This window comes from Micromys minutus (genome assembly GCF_963924665.1).
Source record: "Micromys minutus genome assembly, chromosome: 5".
Taxonomy (NCBI): domain Eukaryota; kingdom Metazoa; phylum Chordata; class Mammalia; order Rodentia; family Muridae; genus Micromys; species Micromys minutus.
Window position 1 is genome coordinate 65,097,855 of NC_137974.1, and position 18,106 is coordinate 65,115,960.

Sequence of the window (18,106 nt, forward strand, 5' to 3'; positions counted from 1 at the left end):
AAAAGCACTCAAAGATCTCATCTTACAATCACCAGAATGGCTATCATCCATACAACAAACAGGAATATCCACAGTGTGTTGGGAAGAAAACCTGTATTCAATGCTGGTGGGAATGTTAAATTGGTATAGCAGCTATGGAAGTTTCTTACAGAACTATGTGTGTGTGTGTGTGTGTGTGTGTGTGTGTAGTCTAACTATACCACTCCTGGGTATAAACACAATGGATTATAAACCTTTATTCCAGAGACACTTGAGTACCCATGTTTATGGATGTAGTAGTCACATTAGCGGAGAAACTCAATCAAACTGGATCCCTATCTAAAGACTAATGAGTAAATAAAATGTAGTACATACGATGGGATTTTACTCAGCAATGAGAGAAAATAAAGCCATCATATTTTCAGGAAGTAAATGAAACTAGGGATCATTTAAGTGAAATAAGATGGCTTAGGACAGCCCCACAGAATTATTTCACATTCTGAATCTAAATTTAAATCTCTCTCTCTCTCTCTCTCTCTCTCTCTCTCTCTCTCTCTCTCTCTCTCTCTCTCTCTCTCTCTCTGTGTGTGTGTGTGTGTGTGTGTGTGTGTGTGTGTTTGCATATATTCATGTGTGGGAGGATGAGTACATCTGTATTTTATAAAACTAGAAAGGGATGGAATCAAAGATAGAAATTTTAATTGGAAGGATGGTGAGATTTAGAAAAGAAAGAAGTAATTATATTCTTATTATATGAAAACCAAAGGGGCACATGGTGGTTTGAATGAGAATTCCCCCATAAGAACATATATTATAATACTTGGTCCTCAGTTGGTGGAATGGTTTGGGCAGGATTAGGAGGTATGTCCCTGTTGGAGAGAATGTGTCACTGAGGGTGGGCTTTAGAGTTTCAAAAGCCCTGGTTGATTCCTGGGTGGATTTCCCTGCCTCATGCTGGATCTAAGTATGAGGCTAAGCTGCCCCTTCAGTGCCATGCCTGCTTGCCTGCAGCCATGAATCCTGCCATGATGGTTACAGACTCTCGCCCATTGAAACCATTGGCCAGATACAAATTCCTTCTTTTATAAGTTTACTTTGGCCATGGTGTCTAAGAAAGTAATAGAAAAGTAACTAAGACAGCCTGACTATCTGGAAAGACGGGGACCAGCACCAGAGTGGGAGGGTATCAGAGCTGAGGTGGGCATGGGGATGAATAAATATAAAGTATAAGTTTATACATGTATGGAAAACTCATAATAAACCATTCTTTTATATGATGGTTAATTTTAATTAGAAGGAGGATAAATAAAGAAGGAAGCAGGAAATAAGGGAGGGAACAAAGAGAGGAGGAGAGGAGAGAGAAAGAAACAGAAGAAAATAGAGAGAAAGAGAGAGAAGAAAAGAAAGGATGACGGGAGTGGATAGAGAGATATAGAAAGGTAGGAAGGATGATAAGAAGAAAAGAAAGGGAAAAAGAAGAAACCTGGTAATCAATTAAAAGGATAAAATAAATAAAAAGATAACACGGAAGAAGCTGAGGAAGAGGGTGACTCTATAGGAAGACCAGCATTTTTAATTAACCTGGAGCCATGAGATCTCTCAGACACTGAGTCACCAATCAGGCAGCCTACACCAGCTGATATGAGACCCGGACACATGTACAGCAGAGGACTGCCGGGTCCGGATTCAGTCAAAGAAGATGCACCTAACCATCAAGAGACTGGAGGCCACGGGGAGTTTAAAAGTCTGGTGGGGTTCAGGGTGGCATCTTCATGGAGACAGAGGAGATGGAATAGGATGAGAAACTTTTGGAAGGCAGACCAGAAGGATGATAATGACTGAACTATAAAAAAAGATTAAAGATTTTTTATAAGTTTAAAAAATGTTAATGTGTGTTTGGTTAAGACCATCATTTGCCTTGGTGGGGTTCTAAACACCCAGGGAGGAACAGGTCTATAGAGCAAAGTCATTAATCCACAGTCACACTGAGTTTGAAAAGGATGTGAAAGACACAACTGGAATATTGAAAGTTGCTTAGTAAAATAGAAGCAACCCACAAACACTAGCCACATTTAAAAGACAAAAAGATACTGGAATTATTTTTTATCATAGAGTAACTCAGTATATCCCATAGCATTTCAACCTCACCAATAATAGCTAGTTGTTAAGCCATGTCATATTATTTTTCATAACATCTATAGAAATATAGCATATATTTTATCCTTGCAGCACATCTCAATTTATACTAGCCACATTCCATGTATTCAGTAGCCATGGTTGCCTAGCAACTTATGTATCAACTGATGCAGATTGAAGAGCAGTATGGTAGTACAGTTTAACTACAAGAGAAAAGTGGGAGTCATCTCTATAAAAATGATGTAGGTGGCTTGGGATACATTGTGTCTAAAGGGAAAGGAAGGTTCACAGATCTCCAGAGACCCCAACACTTAAGCAACAGAGAAAATGGGGTGATGGATGACTCCAAGAAAACAGTGTTTTCCAGACACAATAAGGCAAATGCATATGAATGCACGAGACTATGACAGCATGTATAAGATTCATGGAAGTTCTAGACAGACAAATGGCATCATGAAATGGGGCAGTGGGCATTAATTCCACTTCTAGCTGAGCAGCTATTAGCAGTTGATTACTATTGGTCGGGTTTATTCAACGGAATGATACCTCATATGCCAATCACTCTCTAAGCAGACCCCATACCCAGGAGTAGAAAGCCAGGATGAACTGAACTCAAAGGAGATGGGGAATGGGAACATTGGGAGAAAGGGGTAAAGATGAAAAAAATTAACAGTACAAAATTCTCAAAGAATTAATAAAAAAAAAATTTAAGAGATCTAGATGCACACATTCACACACAAACACATACTTGACGTATTATATGTATTCCGTGTAATTGTATATAGAAACAGAGAAAATTATTTATATAAATCTAGACACAGGGAAAGAGCAGGGTATAGAAGCCAAGGTGCCCCAGCAGGCAAAGGTGCCCCCCACCAAGCCCCCTAAAAAGGTTTAAGTCCATTTTTAGGAATGTACATGGTAGAACGTTCTCCTCTGACCTCCATAAGATACCCAGGCTTGCATGCATGTGCCCCTCCACACACAGTGAATAAATTAGAATGTGGTTGAAATATTTGAAAAGAAAACTCCCATAATTCTGTGAGTCCTTTTATCACTATAGGACCATGGGAAAGAAGCGTTACTGACGTAAGAGTTTAAGAGAAGGTCCTGACGTGACATCATCATCCTGGGCTTTGTGGAAGAACGCCTTTAGAAGCAGAAGTTTGGGAGTAAACACTTTTCACAATATAGCCAAGAAGATGAAGCATGCTGTCATTTAACAAACAGTAAACTTGACTCTGCCTTGCAAGGGTGCAGCCATTTGTTCTTTATGTAGACAGTGGGTATTGTGACCAAATTCACTTGCATCTGTGAAGCAAAGTGTTACTGTTGAGTTACAGAGTCTAAGAAACCCCTGCCAGAGTTGTGGGCTCGGGTCAGGTACAAATAAGACATCTGAGAGAATCCTAAGGCCACTGACGTTAAACAAAGAACTTATGTATAGTGAAAGGGAGTTAGAGATAGGGCCTAACAGAAAAGAAATCACACAGCCAAGTACTGGGTTTTAGCAAATGGGGAAGAGGAGAGGAGAGGCTTTGTTTGTTCAGATATACAGAGCCTCACTCCCTGCCCTCTGGGGACTGCTTGCTGAGAGAAGGGGGTAACAGTTGAAAGCAGAGACAGCAGCACTTGCCCCGGGGGTAAATAGAACAACAAATTAATCCTTTCTCCAAGAAACACAACAAAGTTTGTATCTAAGCTGAATTCAAATTGCTCATTAGCACTGACATGTTCCTAATGAGGTTATAATGCTCTGGGACAAAGATCAAGCCACTGAGCACAAGAGGGAGGTGTAGGAACAGAGTGTATAATTAGAAGGTCCTGGGAGCAGGGCTGCCCAAAGGTTCCTTTGTATCATCTGGGCTCTCACATTCGGGATGTCTGAGGTCCATGCGAAAAGTCTGCATTTCAAGTTTCCTGCTGCTACTGTGTGCAAACCCATATACTGCCTTGACCTGCTGGGCCTCACAGCTCACACAGACCAACAGCCCTCTTCTGGTTAGGGCACAAAGGCTAACTCATTTCCAGGATCATGCAGAAAGCTTTCTGAAGACTAATATGACTTTTCTGACAGCTGAGCATTTGAGTGTAGATCTGTGGGTTGACAAGGTATCTTGGATCTTGTGATAGTAAAGAGGTTTCTAGGACATGGGGTTTTATATTTTAAAATAATATATAAAAATATATTATATATTTAATGGAGGTGCATTAAAATATAGCAGGGCAGCTATATCACCCTAGTAGGAGCCTTTGGGGTCAATTTAGAAAATAATTTTAGGACTCTTATCTACCTCATCAGAACCAGACTGGGAAGATCATGGCCTGTTTCTGCAGCAAACGGCTACACAGCCTGGGAGATCTCCAAGAATAGATAATGGGACAAGGCTGACATTCAGCCGAGCTTTCACTGCCAGAGTGCTGCCCCCCCCACACACACACACACATGCACCCCACACACAAGAGACCACCTAAGCAAGCCTTAAAGCAAACCATTTAAAAGGAGTTTGACAATGCCCGTGGATAAATATCATTAAGACAAATGATGCTCCCCTTAACTGTACAAATCTCTTATTGTCATCAAGTAGGGAGAAAAGTCGTATTAGGAAGAAAGCACTAACTTTCATAGATTCTGCAAACCTGCCTGAAAGCAGTTTTTTTTTTTTTTTTTTTTTTTTTTTTTTGTTAAAAACACAACATGGTAATGAAAGTCGGGCCATGTTCCTGAGAATGAAGACAAAAGTTACCCTCTGCACAAGCAAAATCAGAAATGAAAAACTCTCCCTCTTACATGACTCAGTGGGTTTCGGGCCCTTTAACAGTAGAGAACATAATGAGAATGAGCAGAGAAACGATGTGCACTACTCAAAGGTAACTCAGTTTTTAAGTAGAGAAGATGCAGGTCTCGGTGCACTTAGCATGCAGCTCATTCAAACCTGGCCTCTGTTTGCCTCCCCCCCACCCCCTACCTCTAGAGTTTACTGGCTCAAACAAGTTGCCAATGTGGTCTGAAGGAATTACTTGGCTTAATATTCATGGAGTCAGGACACTTAAAGGGAGAAAATAAGTGTGGCTAAATATATACAATGCATTTGAAATAGGTAAAGGAGAGAGCCCCAGACACTTGGCAATCATTACCTGGAAATTAAAGAGGGCAGAAGCAATCCTATTATGCATTATAAACAGCCCAGCTGCTGATTTAATGGAAGCTTGAGCAACACAACCAAGGAGTGCTTGCTCCAATATTAATAGGAAAGGTATTCTACGAATCCAATAGTTCATGAAATTAACAAGGAAAATGAGCTAGAGTCAGGCAACCTGGCACGCAAGCGAAGGCATCGGCAATGGCCGCCCTACAGCACACAGGATGCTTAAAGAGCTTGGGGAAAGCACATGTGTACAGATGAGGACGGCATTATTGGATTTTTTTTAAATGATACTTTTCATTTGAATAAATTTCAAATATTTTGTTGGCTGAGAGTCTCTTAAAGAAGAAGCTGTTAACACAAAATATCAATAAGGGGTCATGGGCTATGACATCTGAGCCAAAGATACTGACAGCTGTCATTTGAGCCAGCCTAAAACCGTTGTAAGTTTCTGAGCTCGCCGTGGTCCACCCTAGTCCCACTTCCCTTTTAAAGAAATAGACATTTCAACTTATCAGAAAGAAAGTTTGTTTCTACAGGCTTGGGCCTGCCTGAATGGCCTGCTCATGCCCATGGCTAAGCTAGGAAATATAGTTAATTCTACTTACAAGCCAATAGACATACGATGGAAGAGAACAGCTTCCCCACAGATGCTGCCAGAGACAATCTGGCTGAAGCTTGCATTGGCCAAACACGTGTCTGATAGGGTTTCCATAGAAGCAAGAACATGAGATCCATTTTTCCCAGACAGGGACCCGTCTAAGTCTTCCAAAACTGCCGCATGAGGAAATGGAAATGCTACTAAATTTGAAGAGTTCACAAACTTCAATTGCCTGGTCTTGACAGTAAATCCACCTACAAATTAGAAGACAGACCGTTACACATGACATGAGTCTGTTTTAACAAAAGGCAACTACAAATCACAAGATTCTGCTCAGTGCTTTAGAACATTACATCATTTTATAGGTCATCCATCTATCCACTCAGGAAAAGGGAACACAGGTATTCGCTTATGCTGGGATATATGCAGTAGGGATACTGAGAGCCAAGAATAGCAGGCTCAGTTCAGTTTATTCTGCAGTGTAGTGTTTTTTTTTTTTTTTTTTTTTTTTTTTTTTTTTTTTTTTAACCAGGGGTTGTTTTGGTTTTATTCTACAAGAGACATTTGACATTGTTTTGAGTCAATATAGGTTGTCACAATTGTCACCTTGCTGATGCTACTGACAACTAGAGAGTATGACCAAGGGAGGCCATTGATTTTTCTACAATAAATAGAAAGTCTTATACATAATATAACAGTTGCCTCAAATACTAAGCATGCCATGTGGGGGGGGGGCATTCTTGTGCTAAACAGAAAGAGGACGTATTAGTTCCCTAAACATAGAAAGTGTTACCATCTAGTCTCTTTTTTTAACAACTTTATTTTACAAAACAAAGATAAATGTACAGATTTTAAGCATTTTTGCATAAAATTATACAATACATTTTTGTCAGTACTTTTTTTCAGATTTTAAAATAATTTTTACATAAAATTATATGAATATATTTTTAGACAGTACTTGATTTTTTTAAAGGTTTGATAGTATGCATTGAAAACTTAATAGTTACAATGAGCATAAAGTACATGTAAAACAAATGTAACATGGAAATAGTCAAAGTTTTTTTGTTGTGTAAAGATTTTTTTTTGTTTCGTTTTGTTTTCTTTATTTCTTGGACTTCATACAGTCTGTGAGTTGTTTCTGGGGCAGTGCGAGCCTTTGGGGTTAGCATCTCACTATCAGTGACTGCATATTATGTCTGTTCTTTTGTGACTGGGTTATCTCACTCAGGATGATATTCTCTAGATGCAGCTATTTTCTTAAGAATTTGGTTAAGTCATTGTTTCTGGTGGCTGAGTAGTATTCCATTGTGTAAATGTACCACAATTTTTGTATCCATTCGTCTTCTGAAGGACATCTGGGTTCTTTCCAGCTTCTGGCTATTATAAATAGAGCTGCTATGAACATTGTGGTGCATATATCTTTGTTGTGTACTAAGGTGTCTCTGGGGTATATGCCCAGAAGTGGAATAGCTGGGTCTTCAGGTAGTATTATGTCCAATTTTCTGAGGTATCTTATTCTTCCGGCTTTCATTCCTGTGTTGAAAGCCTGACCTCCTCGGTGATACCTCAGACTGTGAGGCTGACACTTCAATCACTTTCTAAACCAACATTCTATTAAGCATCAGAGTAAGTAGTATTCAGAGCACACTTTATAAATATCAGTTAGCTTTAGGCCACACTTCGTGGCACATTCTCACCACTGCCAGCCTAGATGGTTGTATCTAGGAAAATATTTTGACCCACGTTCTCCGTATCACTGAAGGAGAAAGCACACAGCATTTGATATACAATACATACATTGCTATCCCATTGTTAAGTACATTTTAAAATGCAGAAAATCAAGACAAAAAACTAAGAACAAGATCCATAAAGATATAGCATTTTTCACTTTGCTTACCATTGGGTTACTTTCAATGAAACAAGCCATGTGTGAAAAATGTGTAAGGTATAATTTTAAATGTATAAAATTTGCCAATACCATGGTATCCCTGCCTCTTTAATGACCTTGTGCTGGACATGTGTTTCGTTTCTCAAGAAAAACGTGACATAAAATCTCTAAGATTTTGCTGATGCTACTTGTAGCACCTCGTTGTCCTTCTTTTCTGTTGTAGTTTTCCTTTACCCTTTGAAGCTCTGTAGGAGAATCACACCTCCAAAGTACACTCATTGGTGGTCCCTCCAAAGCTGTCCCTGGACCCTCCAAAGCTATCCCCAGTCCTTCACTGATTGTGGTCACTTCACCAAGACTGCCCTCATCACTCTTCTGAAATTATATTTTCAGATACTTGTTTTTGAAGAACTGTGTGTGGGTTTTTTTTTTTTTTTTTTTTTTTTTCTGTTATAACCTCTAGTTCCTTCTGTAAAGCCCATAAAAGACATTTTTAAATAAATGAAAAGCTCATTTACTCAACACTATCCAATGAAGGGGAATTTTTTTCCAGTACCTGATGAATGGTATGAAATCATCATAGACCTGGAGAACTATAAACTGAAGGATTTGCTATAGGGTGTTTTAATATTCATATGACTGTTTCAGAATCTTAGACTCAAATTCCCCAATCTTTGGTTCTGCCTACCTAGGGATAAAATACTAAAGTAGAAACTTGCTGATTATTCATTTAATTAAAAAAAACAAACAATTATCTAAATTGGTGATTCAAACCACAAGAGCATATTTACTTGGATTACTGGGTTTGGCTGTTTACAATGATCAGATCAACTAAATAGTTCTCTGCCTCTTTTCACCTTGGCCCATGAGTGCTCCAAGGGGTTATTTCTCACTACCTTGTATTTCAGTTAACAAGTCATCAAGAACTGCTCTTGTTTTCTTTTCAGACATGGTACAGCCTAAGTTGTTGGAAGCATTGAGAACCCAGGCTCTGAATCTTTCAGCAGAGGAGTGAACAAGTCAGTTTATATCCATGTGTCCATTAACCATATAATTTCATTTATTTGTGGTATAAATGAACTTCCCAATAGGCAGCAGCCTTTCTTCCATGTACAAGTTTAAAAAGAGACACTATTCAAGTGTCCACTTTATGAAGCTGAGAGGTCATATGAGAGCCATAGAAAGAAAATTGAAAAATGTGGTTCTCATTGAAGCACACAGAGGATGGGAACACCAGAAGACATGCCCCATCTTCCTGAATTCCTTTGTAAAACTTCAACAGGTTCTATTGATAGAATCTTACAACTGAAGGGAATATTGACCCTTACAGCCTATGTCACTATTAGTCTTACTCACCTGAGTTCTGATCTTGTTTACCATCAGTCCTGTCTGTTCAAACTTACCCTGTCCTTGGGAACAGCCAGAACAGGTACTGATGGCCACACAGTTGAGATCAAAATTAACAAAAGTTGTGTTAGAAATCATCAGTTCCCATCTTTTGGGAGTTTTGATGCCAGCTGACATACATAGACTTCCCTTTGGGTTTTTAAAAACAGAAAGAAAGACAAAAACAAAAACAAAGTAAAACCACTTTGAAATATAGTCAGAATGCACAAGTAAAAATAACTAAAACAAAAAATTTTGCAAGCTACATACTGAAATTATTAAGACAAAAGAACATTTTCTACTCATATGTATAAAAAAAAGACCTTATGTTTAAAAAAAGAAACATTAACTCTCAAAACTAAAAATAAAGACAACTTACAATCAAAGAAAAAGTTAGACATATCTCTAAAGTGAAATGTGCCCATGACAAGATGTCACATTTAAAGAGGTTTAACATATAAAGTTGGGAAATGCAAGTAAGAGATATGCATATTAGAATTTTAGATTTAAAAAAAATGACAGTATTGAGGACCTAGGGGACAGGTCCTTCTACTAAAGTTCACATGCTGAGCATGGACTACATAATGGAATCGCTGTGATGGAAACCACTGTGGCAGCTTCTCATCATGTCTCATGTGACACAGCCATTTAATTACTGGGTAATTACATTACAGAAATGAGAAGTGACATTCGTCCAAAATATTATGTAAATGGTTATGCCAAACAGTTTCTTACCACCAGTTCTAGAAAACAGCCCAAATGGTTTTCAACAAATAAATGAACAAAAGAACTCTTACATCTGCACAGTAGCATATAATTCATTAATAAGGAATAAAACACTAATTAATGTAACAAGTTGCATAAATCCCTAAATACATCTGGCAATGAAAAAACCTAATACCAGAAGGATGCATACCATATAACCCCACGTATGTAATTACTGAGCAAGAAGGCTTCCAGAGAGTAGGTTAGTGATGCTCAGAGTTAGTAGTGAGGAGAGGATGTAGTTAGAAAAATTAAGTCTGAGGGTGCAGTGCTTGAGACAATTCTTCTGTATATTGATTATGATGGTTGTGGTGAGGCAAATTTACACATGCGTTGAAATGCAGAAGAGCAAATCTAAAAGGCAAGTTTCTCTAAAGATAACAGAGAAAATGAATCTTTTTAAAATGTCCAAAATGAAACAACGCTTTCTACACTTTTTCCATGGCCATTCAACTAAGCTGCTGGCTCTGAATTGTTCTGTCAATAAAAATGACACAATTGAAGACCATTGAAGTTTTATTCAAAACATATAATAAGAAATGCAGCAACCAAGACAAACAACAAAAATAAGTACTCGGGGTATATATATATAGTTGGGTTAAAAATCAAAGGAAAATGAAAATATCCATCATTAATAAGACTCTACATTAAGAAAGAATCAAAACCACCACAAAGACACAAAGAGGTGAGGAAGCAAGCAATGGTTCTTCAGACAGAAGTGTCTGTCCACTGGTTCCTAGATATATCACACAGCCTGCCCCCAGAAGTACATGGATAATACAGAAATAGCAAGCTGGCAACTGAACACACTGTAAAGTTGCATTCAGGACCTAGGAAGAAGGAACCTTAAAGACGTGAGAAAATGGAAAGACAGGACAATGGCAACACAAGTGAGGTAAAAGCAGAAAGAAAAGTGGGGCTTGGTAGCTAAAGAGGAAAGAACCCAGATGTCCTTCAGTAGATGAATAGATACAAAAATTTTGGTATATTTACACAATGGAGTACTACTCAGCTATCAGAAACAATGACCTTATGAAATTCTAAATATAATGGATGAATCTAGAGAATATCATCCTGAGTGAGATAACCCAGTCACAAAAGAACAGACATAATGTTCAGTCACTGATAATGGGATACTAACCCCAGAAAGCTCTGAACAACCCCAGAAAAAACTCACAGACTATATGAAGTTTAAGAAAAACAAAGGCCAAAAACAATGCTTAATCTTTACACACCAAGAAAACTTTGACTATTTCCAGGTTACATCTTGTTTTACATGTACTTCATGCTCATTGTAACTAGTAAGATTTTAAGGCATACTATCAAATCTTTAAAAAAAATCAAGTACTGACAAAAATTTATTCATATACTGTTATGCGAAAAATGTTTTTAAAATCTGTACATTGATCTTCGTTTTTTAAAATAAAGTTGTTCAATTAAAAAAAAAAAGAGGATGGACGATTCTGGAGACAGGAGGGGAGAAGGATGAGTAAACAGCAAGCAGACTGAAACATCCACAGGGATGTTATGATGAAACCCTACGTTGTACCTTAACTTAACGATTAATTTATAAAGGATAATGATCTGCTGGGGAAAATGTCTTAATGGACAGTGGAAGTAAATAATCTGTTACCAGGTTCAAGACTGCTGCAGAGTACAGGGAAGCAGACATGCTGGTACTTCCTGGAGCTCTGAATCAGGAAGAACAACTCCTGCAGAGCACTCCCATCTCCGCAAATGGCTCTATGAAAATGTGCTTTAAACCTGAATTCTCCACCCTCCCCACACACACAGAATGGGTGAGTTGAATTACATGAGCTCTGAGTATAAGTTTTAAAGTTCCAAGAGACTACACAGATATTTTTAATGAGAAAAGTGAAGGGGGAAATAGTTAGAAACTGTCCAATACCAACAATTCTTGTTGTGAAGTCAATAAACAGAATTTGATCATGAGAAAGTATTTGCTATAGTCATAAAATTTTCCTTCTTCAAGCATAAGTTCAGAGTAAAAGGACTGTTAATTTGAGATTTGGATGGAGTATGGGAGGGGTTGAAAAAAGAAAAGGAAAGGGGCAAAGTGATGTAATTCTATTTTAATTAAAAATGTGCTTACAAGACATATTGTATGCTTTTCTCTGCAAATATTTCCATATAACATTTACTTTCAAAGGTAGGGCTCATAGAAAGTGAAAGTAGCCGAGGATGAGTAAAGAAAGAAGATAAACAGAGCTGAAATCCCATGTTGAAAAGCTTCTGGCCTTTGGAGGCTGCTGGGAGGTGAGGAGATGGTTTACTTCAAGGGTGATCCCTGAACAACTACCTATGTTCCAGTAGATGGTCCTATGTCTTCGTACATATAAGTAACACTAAGTGACCTCAATGGCTTAAAAAAAAAAAGATTACAGGAAATTAGGAGGGAATAGTGTAGTAAATAAAGGGGGAGTTAGAATGTAAGAATGAAGAAGAGGAGTAGATCAAAAACATTGTATGCATGCATGAAGACATTGAGCACTAAGAAAGGAATAAAAAGGAAGAAGTTTCAAACTTGAAGTCTGAAATTGCTGAGGTATGGCTTAACATCGTTAATATAATTACAACACCATCACAACCAGGAGGCATGTTAAAAATTTAATCCCAATAGCTAGGCTGTCAAAGTATAATGAGTCCGTGAGAAATGAGGAAAATATCTTTGAAAAGATGCAACACAGGAGGACAATATGAATCACGTGAAAAAGGGGGGGAGAGAAAACAAAACTAATGATTAAAACTGAAGGCAGAGAATTAGGCAATAGAAAATGCAAATTCGTGGGGGATATCAGCATGGATGGTAATTGAAACCACGAGAGAAAATGGGATTTCTCCCAGCGGGAGCAAACATATTGAAAAAAAGAGGGGCCTTGAAACAGAATTTAGAGACACGGAAAAGATGAAAGGTCTAAACTGTGGTAGACAAATCCCCAACGAAAATGAGAAATAACCCTTTGGAAGAATGGTGCAAGAATGAAGCAGGCCCACCAGCAGATGCTAGGTAGTTTAACTCACTTTTCTATTACAAACATTTTTAAATAAAAGAAGAAGTTGAAAATATAGAGAATTTTCTGCTTAGCAAAGATCCAGATTCAACAATTTACACTTTTCCATATCATTCTTATCTTCTACTTCTTTTCTGCTAAATTGTGTGGTATATATTTTCTCATATTGGACTACAGCTATACACATGAGCATGTATAGCACATAATATAGCCATGATGCCACTTTCACATGTGTAAAAATGGCTGGCTGCTTTAAACAAATACCAAATTATTCCCAATCGCAACCAAAAGACAGTCATCCTGCAGATGCTCAGAAGTCAAGGGAGACCATAATGTTTTAAATCCAGACCAGGATGTTTCTAAACATGAAAGGTGGTGATGATTAAATGAGATGCTGAGCAGCAAGCATGAGACGCTGCCTAACCAAACTACAATGTCATTCTGGTACCCAGACCTTTCTTCCTGAATATTAAAAGTATTCTATGCATTTGAACACATAGGAAATACAGTGGATAACAGTACATACACAAACACAAATACACTTAATTCTATTCTACTAACTGAACAACACAAGCTAGTATCTGTTTGAGGTTATGACTGCCTTACAATAATTATATACCATCAATTAAATGTAACTGAGAAGGCCAAATTAAAAAAAAAAAGGAATGAACGTTAATATTTTATTAATTGAAGATTATCATTTTTCTGGTTGTGTCAATCAAATGATTTCTCATAATTTCCAATTCTGTTTTTGCACATTAGTTTTATTGTGTATAATTAAAAATTACAAGATCACAGTGCCCATATAGACAGTAAAATAATTATTATAATGAAGAAAATTAACATATCTGTCATCCCACATACATTATTTATTTATTTATTTATTTATTTATTTATTTATTTATTTATTCATCCATTCATTCATTCATTTGAAAAAGGTCAGCTAAAATTTATCCAAGTAGCAGGTAATATGGCCTTTACATAGATAAAATTTACCCATGTAACAGGTAATATGCTAATATGGCCCAATTTGATCAACTGCAATCTTCTTAGTACATATTCCATCTTTAGACTTATTTTAGATTACAGATCCAAAGGGTTTCCTTTTTTTTTAACCATAACAGCATAGCCTAAGTGACATTAACCAAACTATTTTTATAAAACACTCCCTTAGGACAAGTTCTTCATAGAAAATTCTTCACAGAAAATAGCACACTGGTTAATACATGATTCTGACAGAAGCTTCTTTCCATATGTAATGAATAGAACTTGACCATGAGAGTGGAGAATTACAAGCCGGCCCTATCTCTCAGCATGAATGTGGAGCTAGCATTTCTAAAGTCAGCAGATCTCTCCATTTGATTTTACTTGTTACTTCAGTCTGAACAGTATCATCATCTAAGTAGCAGTTAAATATAAAATTGAATAGATTTATTATTTGGGTGACTGACCATTAGCTAGAATTCTCTAGAACAAACCTGCTCAGGAGATTTTTATCAGTAAGCTCTTGGGCTGCATTTGTTAAAAAGTCTCAAAGGCTGCCAGCTAGACTGTAATTCTAGTAAATAACCTCCAGGGTGTGATTATTTTTTTATTGTCTCATGGTAAGTATCCTTTGGTCATAATTTACATCTTAACTTATGTCAGTCTTCCACTAATTACTATGTCTAGTTAACATCAATTAAGAGAATAAAACATTAATTTGCTGAGACAGTTACTCAGCTTAGTGGGCATCTTGTGTTAGTATATGTTTTAAAGGTCATTGCAGGACTTCGGGTCCATTGACCTGGCAGCATCCCCTCTGGAAACACTGAAGTCTGGAGAGACAAGTCATATTCTAAGTTAACAGAACTCTTATGGGAAAGGAAAAACTGCAGAATAAAAAGATGGTTCAAAAGAGAATTAATTTTAAAAATTGAATACTACATAAAGGAAAATGTAACTCAGTACGAAAATAATTTAAAAACTGTTTAAAATCTTTAATTTGTGTTATATCTGTGGATCTCTAATGCAAGTACAAAAGTCAACCATCACATGAGCCCCTTCTAAATAATTCAAGAAAAACAGAAATGAATATTCTCCCAAGAATTCTGCAAGCCAATCACCAGATTGTTAACAGTGCATTGTCAGGCTGAAGGATCTACAATCACCTAGGAGACATGGCTCTGAGAATGATTCGTAGGGATTAGTTGGATTAGGTTACCTGGGCTGGAAAGCTCTACCCTGAATAGGGGATAGAGTCCCAGACTTGGGGAAAATGAGAAACCAAGCTGAGCACAGGCATTCATCTTTGGCCCTGCTTCCTGACTTCACATGTCATGTGAGCAACTGTCTCCTTCTCCTGCTTCTCTGACTTCTCATGATGATAATCATACCTTCCGACTGTTAGCCAAAATAGATCCATTCAGATGTTAGCCATAGTCACAAGGAAAGTGAGTAATAGAAACGTTATTGTTAAAATTGTGTGATTCAGAAATAAGAAGATGTGAAGTTACTAAAGGTCTGAAGTCTAAGGGGACAGGGATGCTTGGGAACTTCCTCAAGGGAAAATGGTGCTGCTAACCAGGGAAGTACATTTTATTTACACTTGGATGCGTCATGTCTTGAATATGAAGTGTTCTTCATGGGCTTGCACTCTGATATTGGTTATATATATATATATATATATATAGTGAGTGGAAGCATTTTCACAAGCTATGGAACCTTGAGGAGATGAAGGAGACCAGCTTGGCAGAAGTAGGTCATTAGAGGAAGAACTCTGAATGTGTACACACCCCCTGGTTTCTACCACACACTTCTTTATCTACTGTGATAGAAGACGCATCTGTCATAATTTCCAGCCACTGTTTATTCCCCACCATGAAGGACAAAAATGCATGAAACTGTGAGCCAAAATATATCTTTACTCCCTAAGTTGTTTGTGTCATGGCCATGGCAATGCAAAAGAACTCAAAAGGTTCCCTGGAGTGTGCAAGGCAGATGAAATCATCTGTAGTCTGAGATTTATAATATAAAACCCCATATTGATTGAAGGGCTATGCAGGCACATCTGAAATCTTATCACACATATTTCTTTGCCTCAGCCACCAACACTAGAAGCACTCTTTCCCTGGAAACTCACAGGGAAAGCTAGATAAGAAAGGAGGTAGGCAATCACTCTTCTTCTTGTGTTCTATTTTCAATTCCTGGTTACATGGCTAGCCCTGTGCCAAACCATCTGCAGGCACCCATTATCCCCATTTCCTTCAACATCCTGGGGAGTTTACAGTTCCTCAAGGCAGACACAGCTTTTCTCCTTCCTGTGGGTCCTCTCAACCCTGTCTGTGACCTTCTAACCTATTCTTATTTCTTTCCATAGGCTTTCCATACCTAGAAACATATTCTTTCTGAGACTCACCCTACCCCATGTCCACACCTAGCTGGAACTCAGAAGCACTACCTACCAAGAAATGCAAAACCACCACCTTTTCTTAAATTTTCCATAGGCAATCAGAAAATTCACCAAAAACAAATATCATCACAAAATAACAAACAATACAAATCTAAATAGCCTGATTTACCTTCTTTGGGGTGACAGGCTAGATGAGGTAATAATGACTAAATCTGATAACAAAGCTTGGAACATCATAGAAGATAGACAGGACAATACAGCTATGTACTGTTAACAATCTTTGAGAAATTTAAACTTTAAAATGAAACTAAACCAGTAAGGTGGAATATTATTTGTTTGCTTCTGATTTGGAAATAATTTCATTTCATACCCCAACTTTGTGTCAAATCTTCTCTCTGAACCTCTCTATTCCTAGGATTCTAGGTGTGAGCCATGGCAGTCAATTTAAATTCTTGGGTATAATAATGAATTTACATATTTTTACTAACTTATGATTTATATGGATTCAATACTGCAACCCAAAGTACTTGAATTATATGATTAGTATCATTGCTATAATAAATAAGATGCTCTCCTTTTATTATCATCTACTATAAATTTCTATTATAATTATGTACAAAGTCATCAGGAGTCCAGTATACATGATTAAGTCTTGATGGTCAGCCCAAAAATACTTCAGTAAGGTACCTACCTTGAGGGTGAAATGACCAAGTAAGACGCTGTCAGTAACCAAAGTGTTTGCATCACTTTCCAAAATATCAATTCCAAAATCTCTGCATGCATAAACTTGGAAGTTTTTCAGATGTAGATTGTTACTTCTAAAAATCTATAAAATAGCATCCTAAGTTATGCCAAAGGTCTAAGGATTGGTTTTTCTCATAGACTTAAGGGAAAATCTTTTTAATTATTAAGTATAAATTAGTAAATAAGCACACTGGAATATTTAAACAGGCTTTGTCTATCAATATTACAACAGACAAAGTAGTTAACAAATCCCTTTGTAAATTACATTTCTCCTCTATAAGGCAATGCATTAAAAAGGTCAATGTGAACTATCCACATATATAAAACAAACTTACAGTCTCCAAAATTGCAAAATTCATTCACAATAACATAACATTAAAAATGTAAGTGTTTCACATTTTTTAATACAGCATTAGCAGAGCTAGTCAGAAGAGTACAGATATAAAATCCATAATTCAACATGTCTACAGATTCTTTGTATGTGGCTCCAACATGTGCATACATATTTATGAAAACCTGGACTAGCACCTCTACTGAGGAATAAAGGAGTAACAAAGCTTAATTGGGTTAAAAAGCATCCCACTCTTCTGGGTTGTTCTTACTATTCACCTTCCTCTTAAATTAGCAAGGTGATTTTGAGCAAGATGATCATTAACTTCACTAGGCTTGAGGTTCACCATCTTTAAAATGAGGACCAACAGAGTATCTAATGATCATCCCTTGTTTATTAAATCATATAATATTTGCATTCATGCTTGAGAGTGTTCTAACAAGGTAGTGATGCATGAATTTCCTTATGTGCCTGCATGTTTGTAATAACACTTCTTTAAAGACAGACCTATTAGTGTGAAACAGGTAAGTCCTGAGCTGACTTGACAACTACAGCCTAGTTACAGGGACCCACAAACAACTCATTTGCAAACGCATTCAAAAATAGTAACACCAAACCCTAGCTAGCAAATCTCTGGTTTTAAGTTACACACTAGCAAAGTATACCTCGAGTTATGAATACAATGTTCATTTTTATTATACAAAGAA

The 18,106-nt window shown here is 37.2% G+C and overlaps 1 protein-coding gene across 1 annotated transcript in view; it reads right to left on the reverse strand.

Annotated features, from left to right (window-relative positions):
* PKHD1 (PKHD1 ciliary IPT domain containing fibrocystin/polyductin) overlaps window positions 1-18,106 on the reverse strand; it is a gene marked incomplete at both ends in the record, with an annotated part of 432,805 nt that overhangs the window by 213,919 nt on the left and 200,780 nt on the right. Inside the window, 3 exons of the mRNA XM_080917462.1 lie at window positions 5,870-6,116; window positions 9,154-9,286; window positions 17,016-17,150. Of these exons, the coding sequence (XP_080773588.1) occupies window positions 5,870-6,116; window positions 9,154-9,286; window positions 17,016-17,150 (515 nt within the window). The remainder of the gene's footprint in view (window positions 1-5,869; window positions 6,117-9,153; window positions 9,287-17,015; window positions 17,151-18,106) is intronic.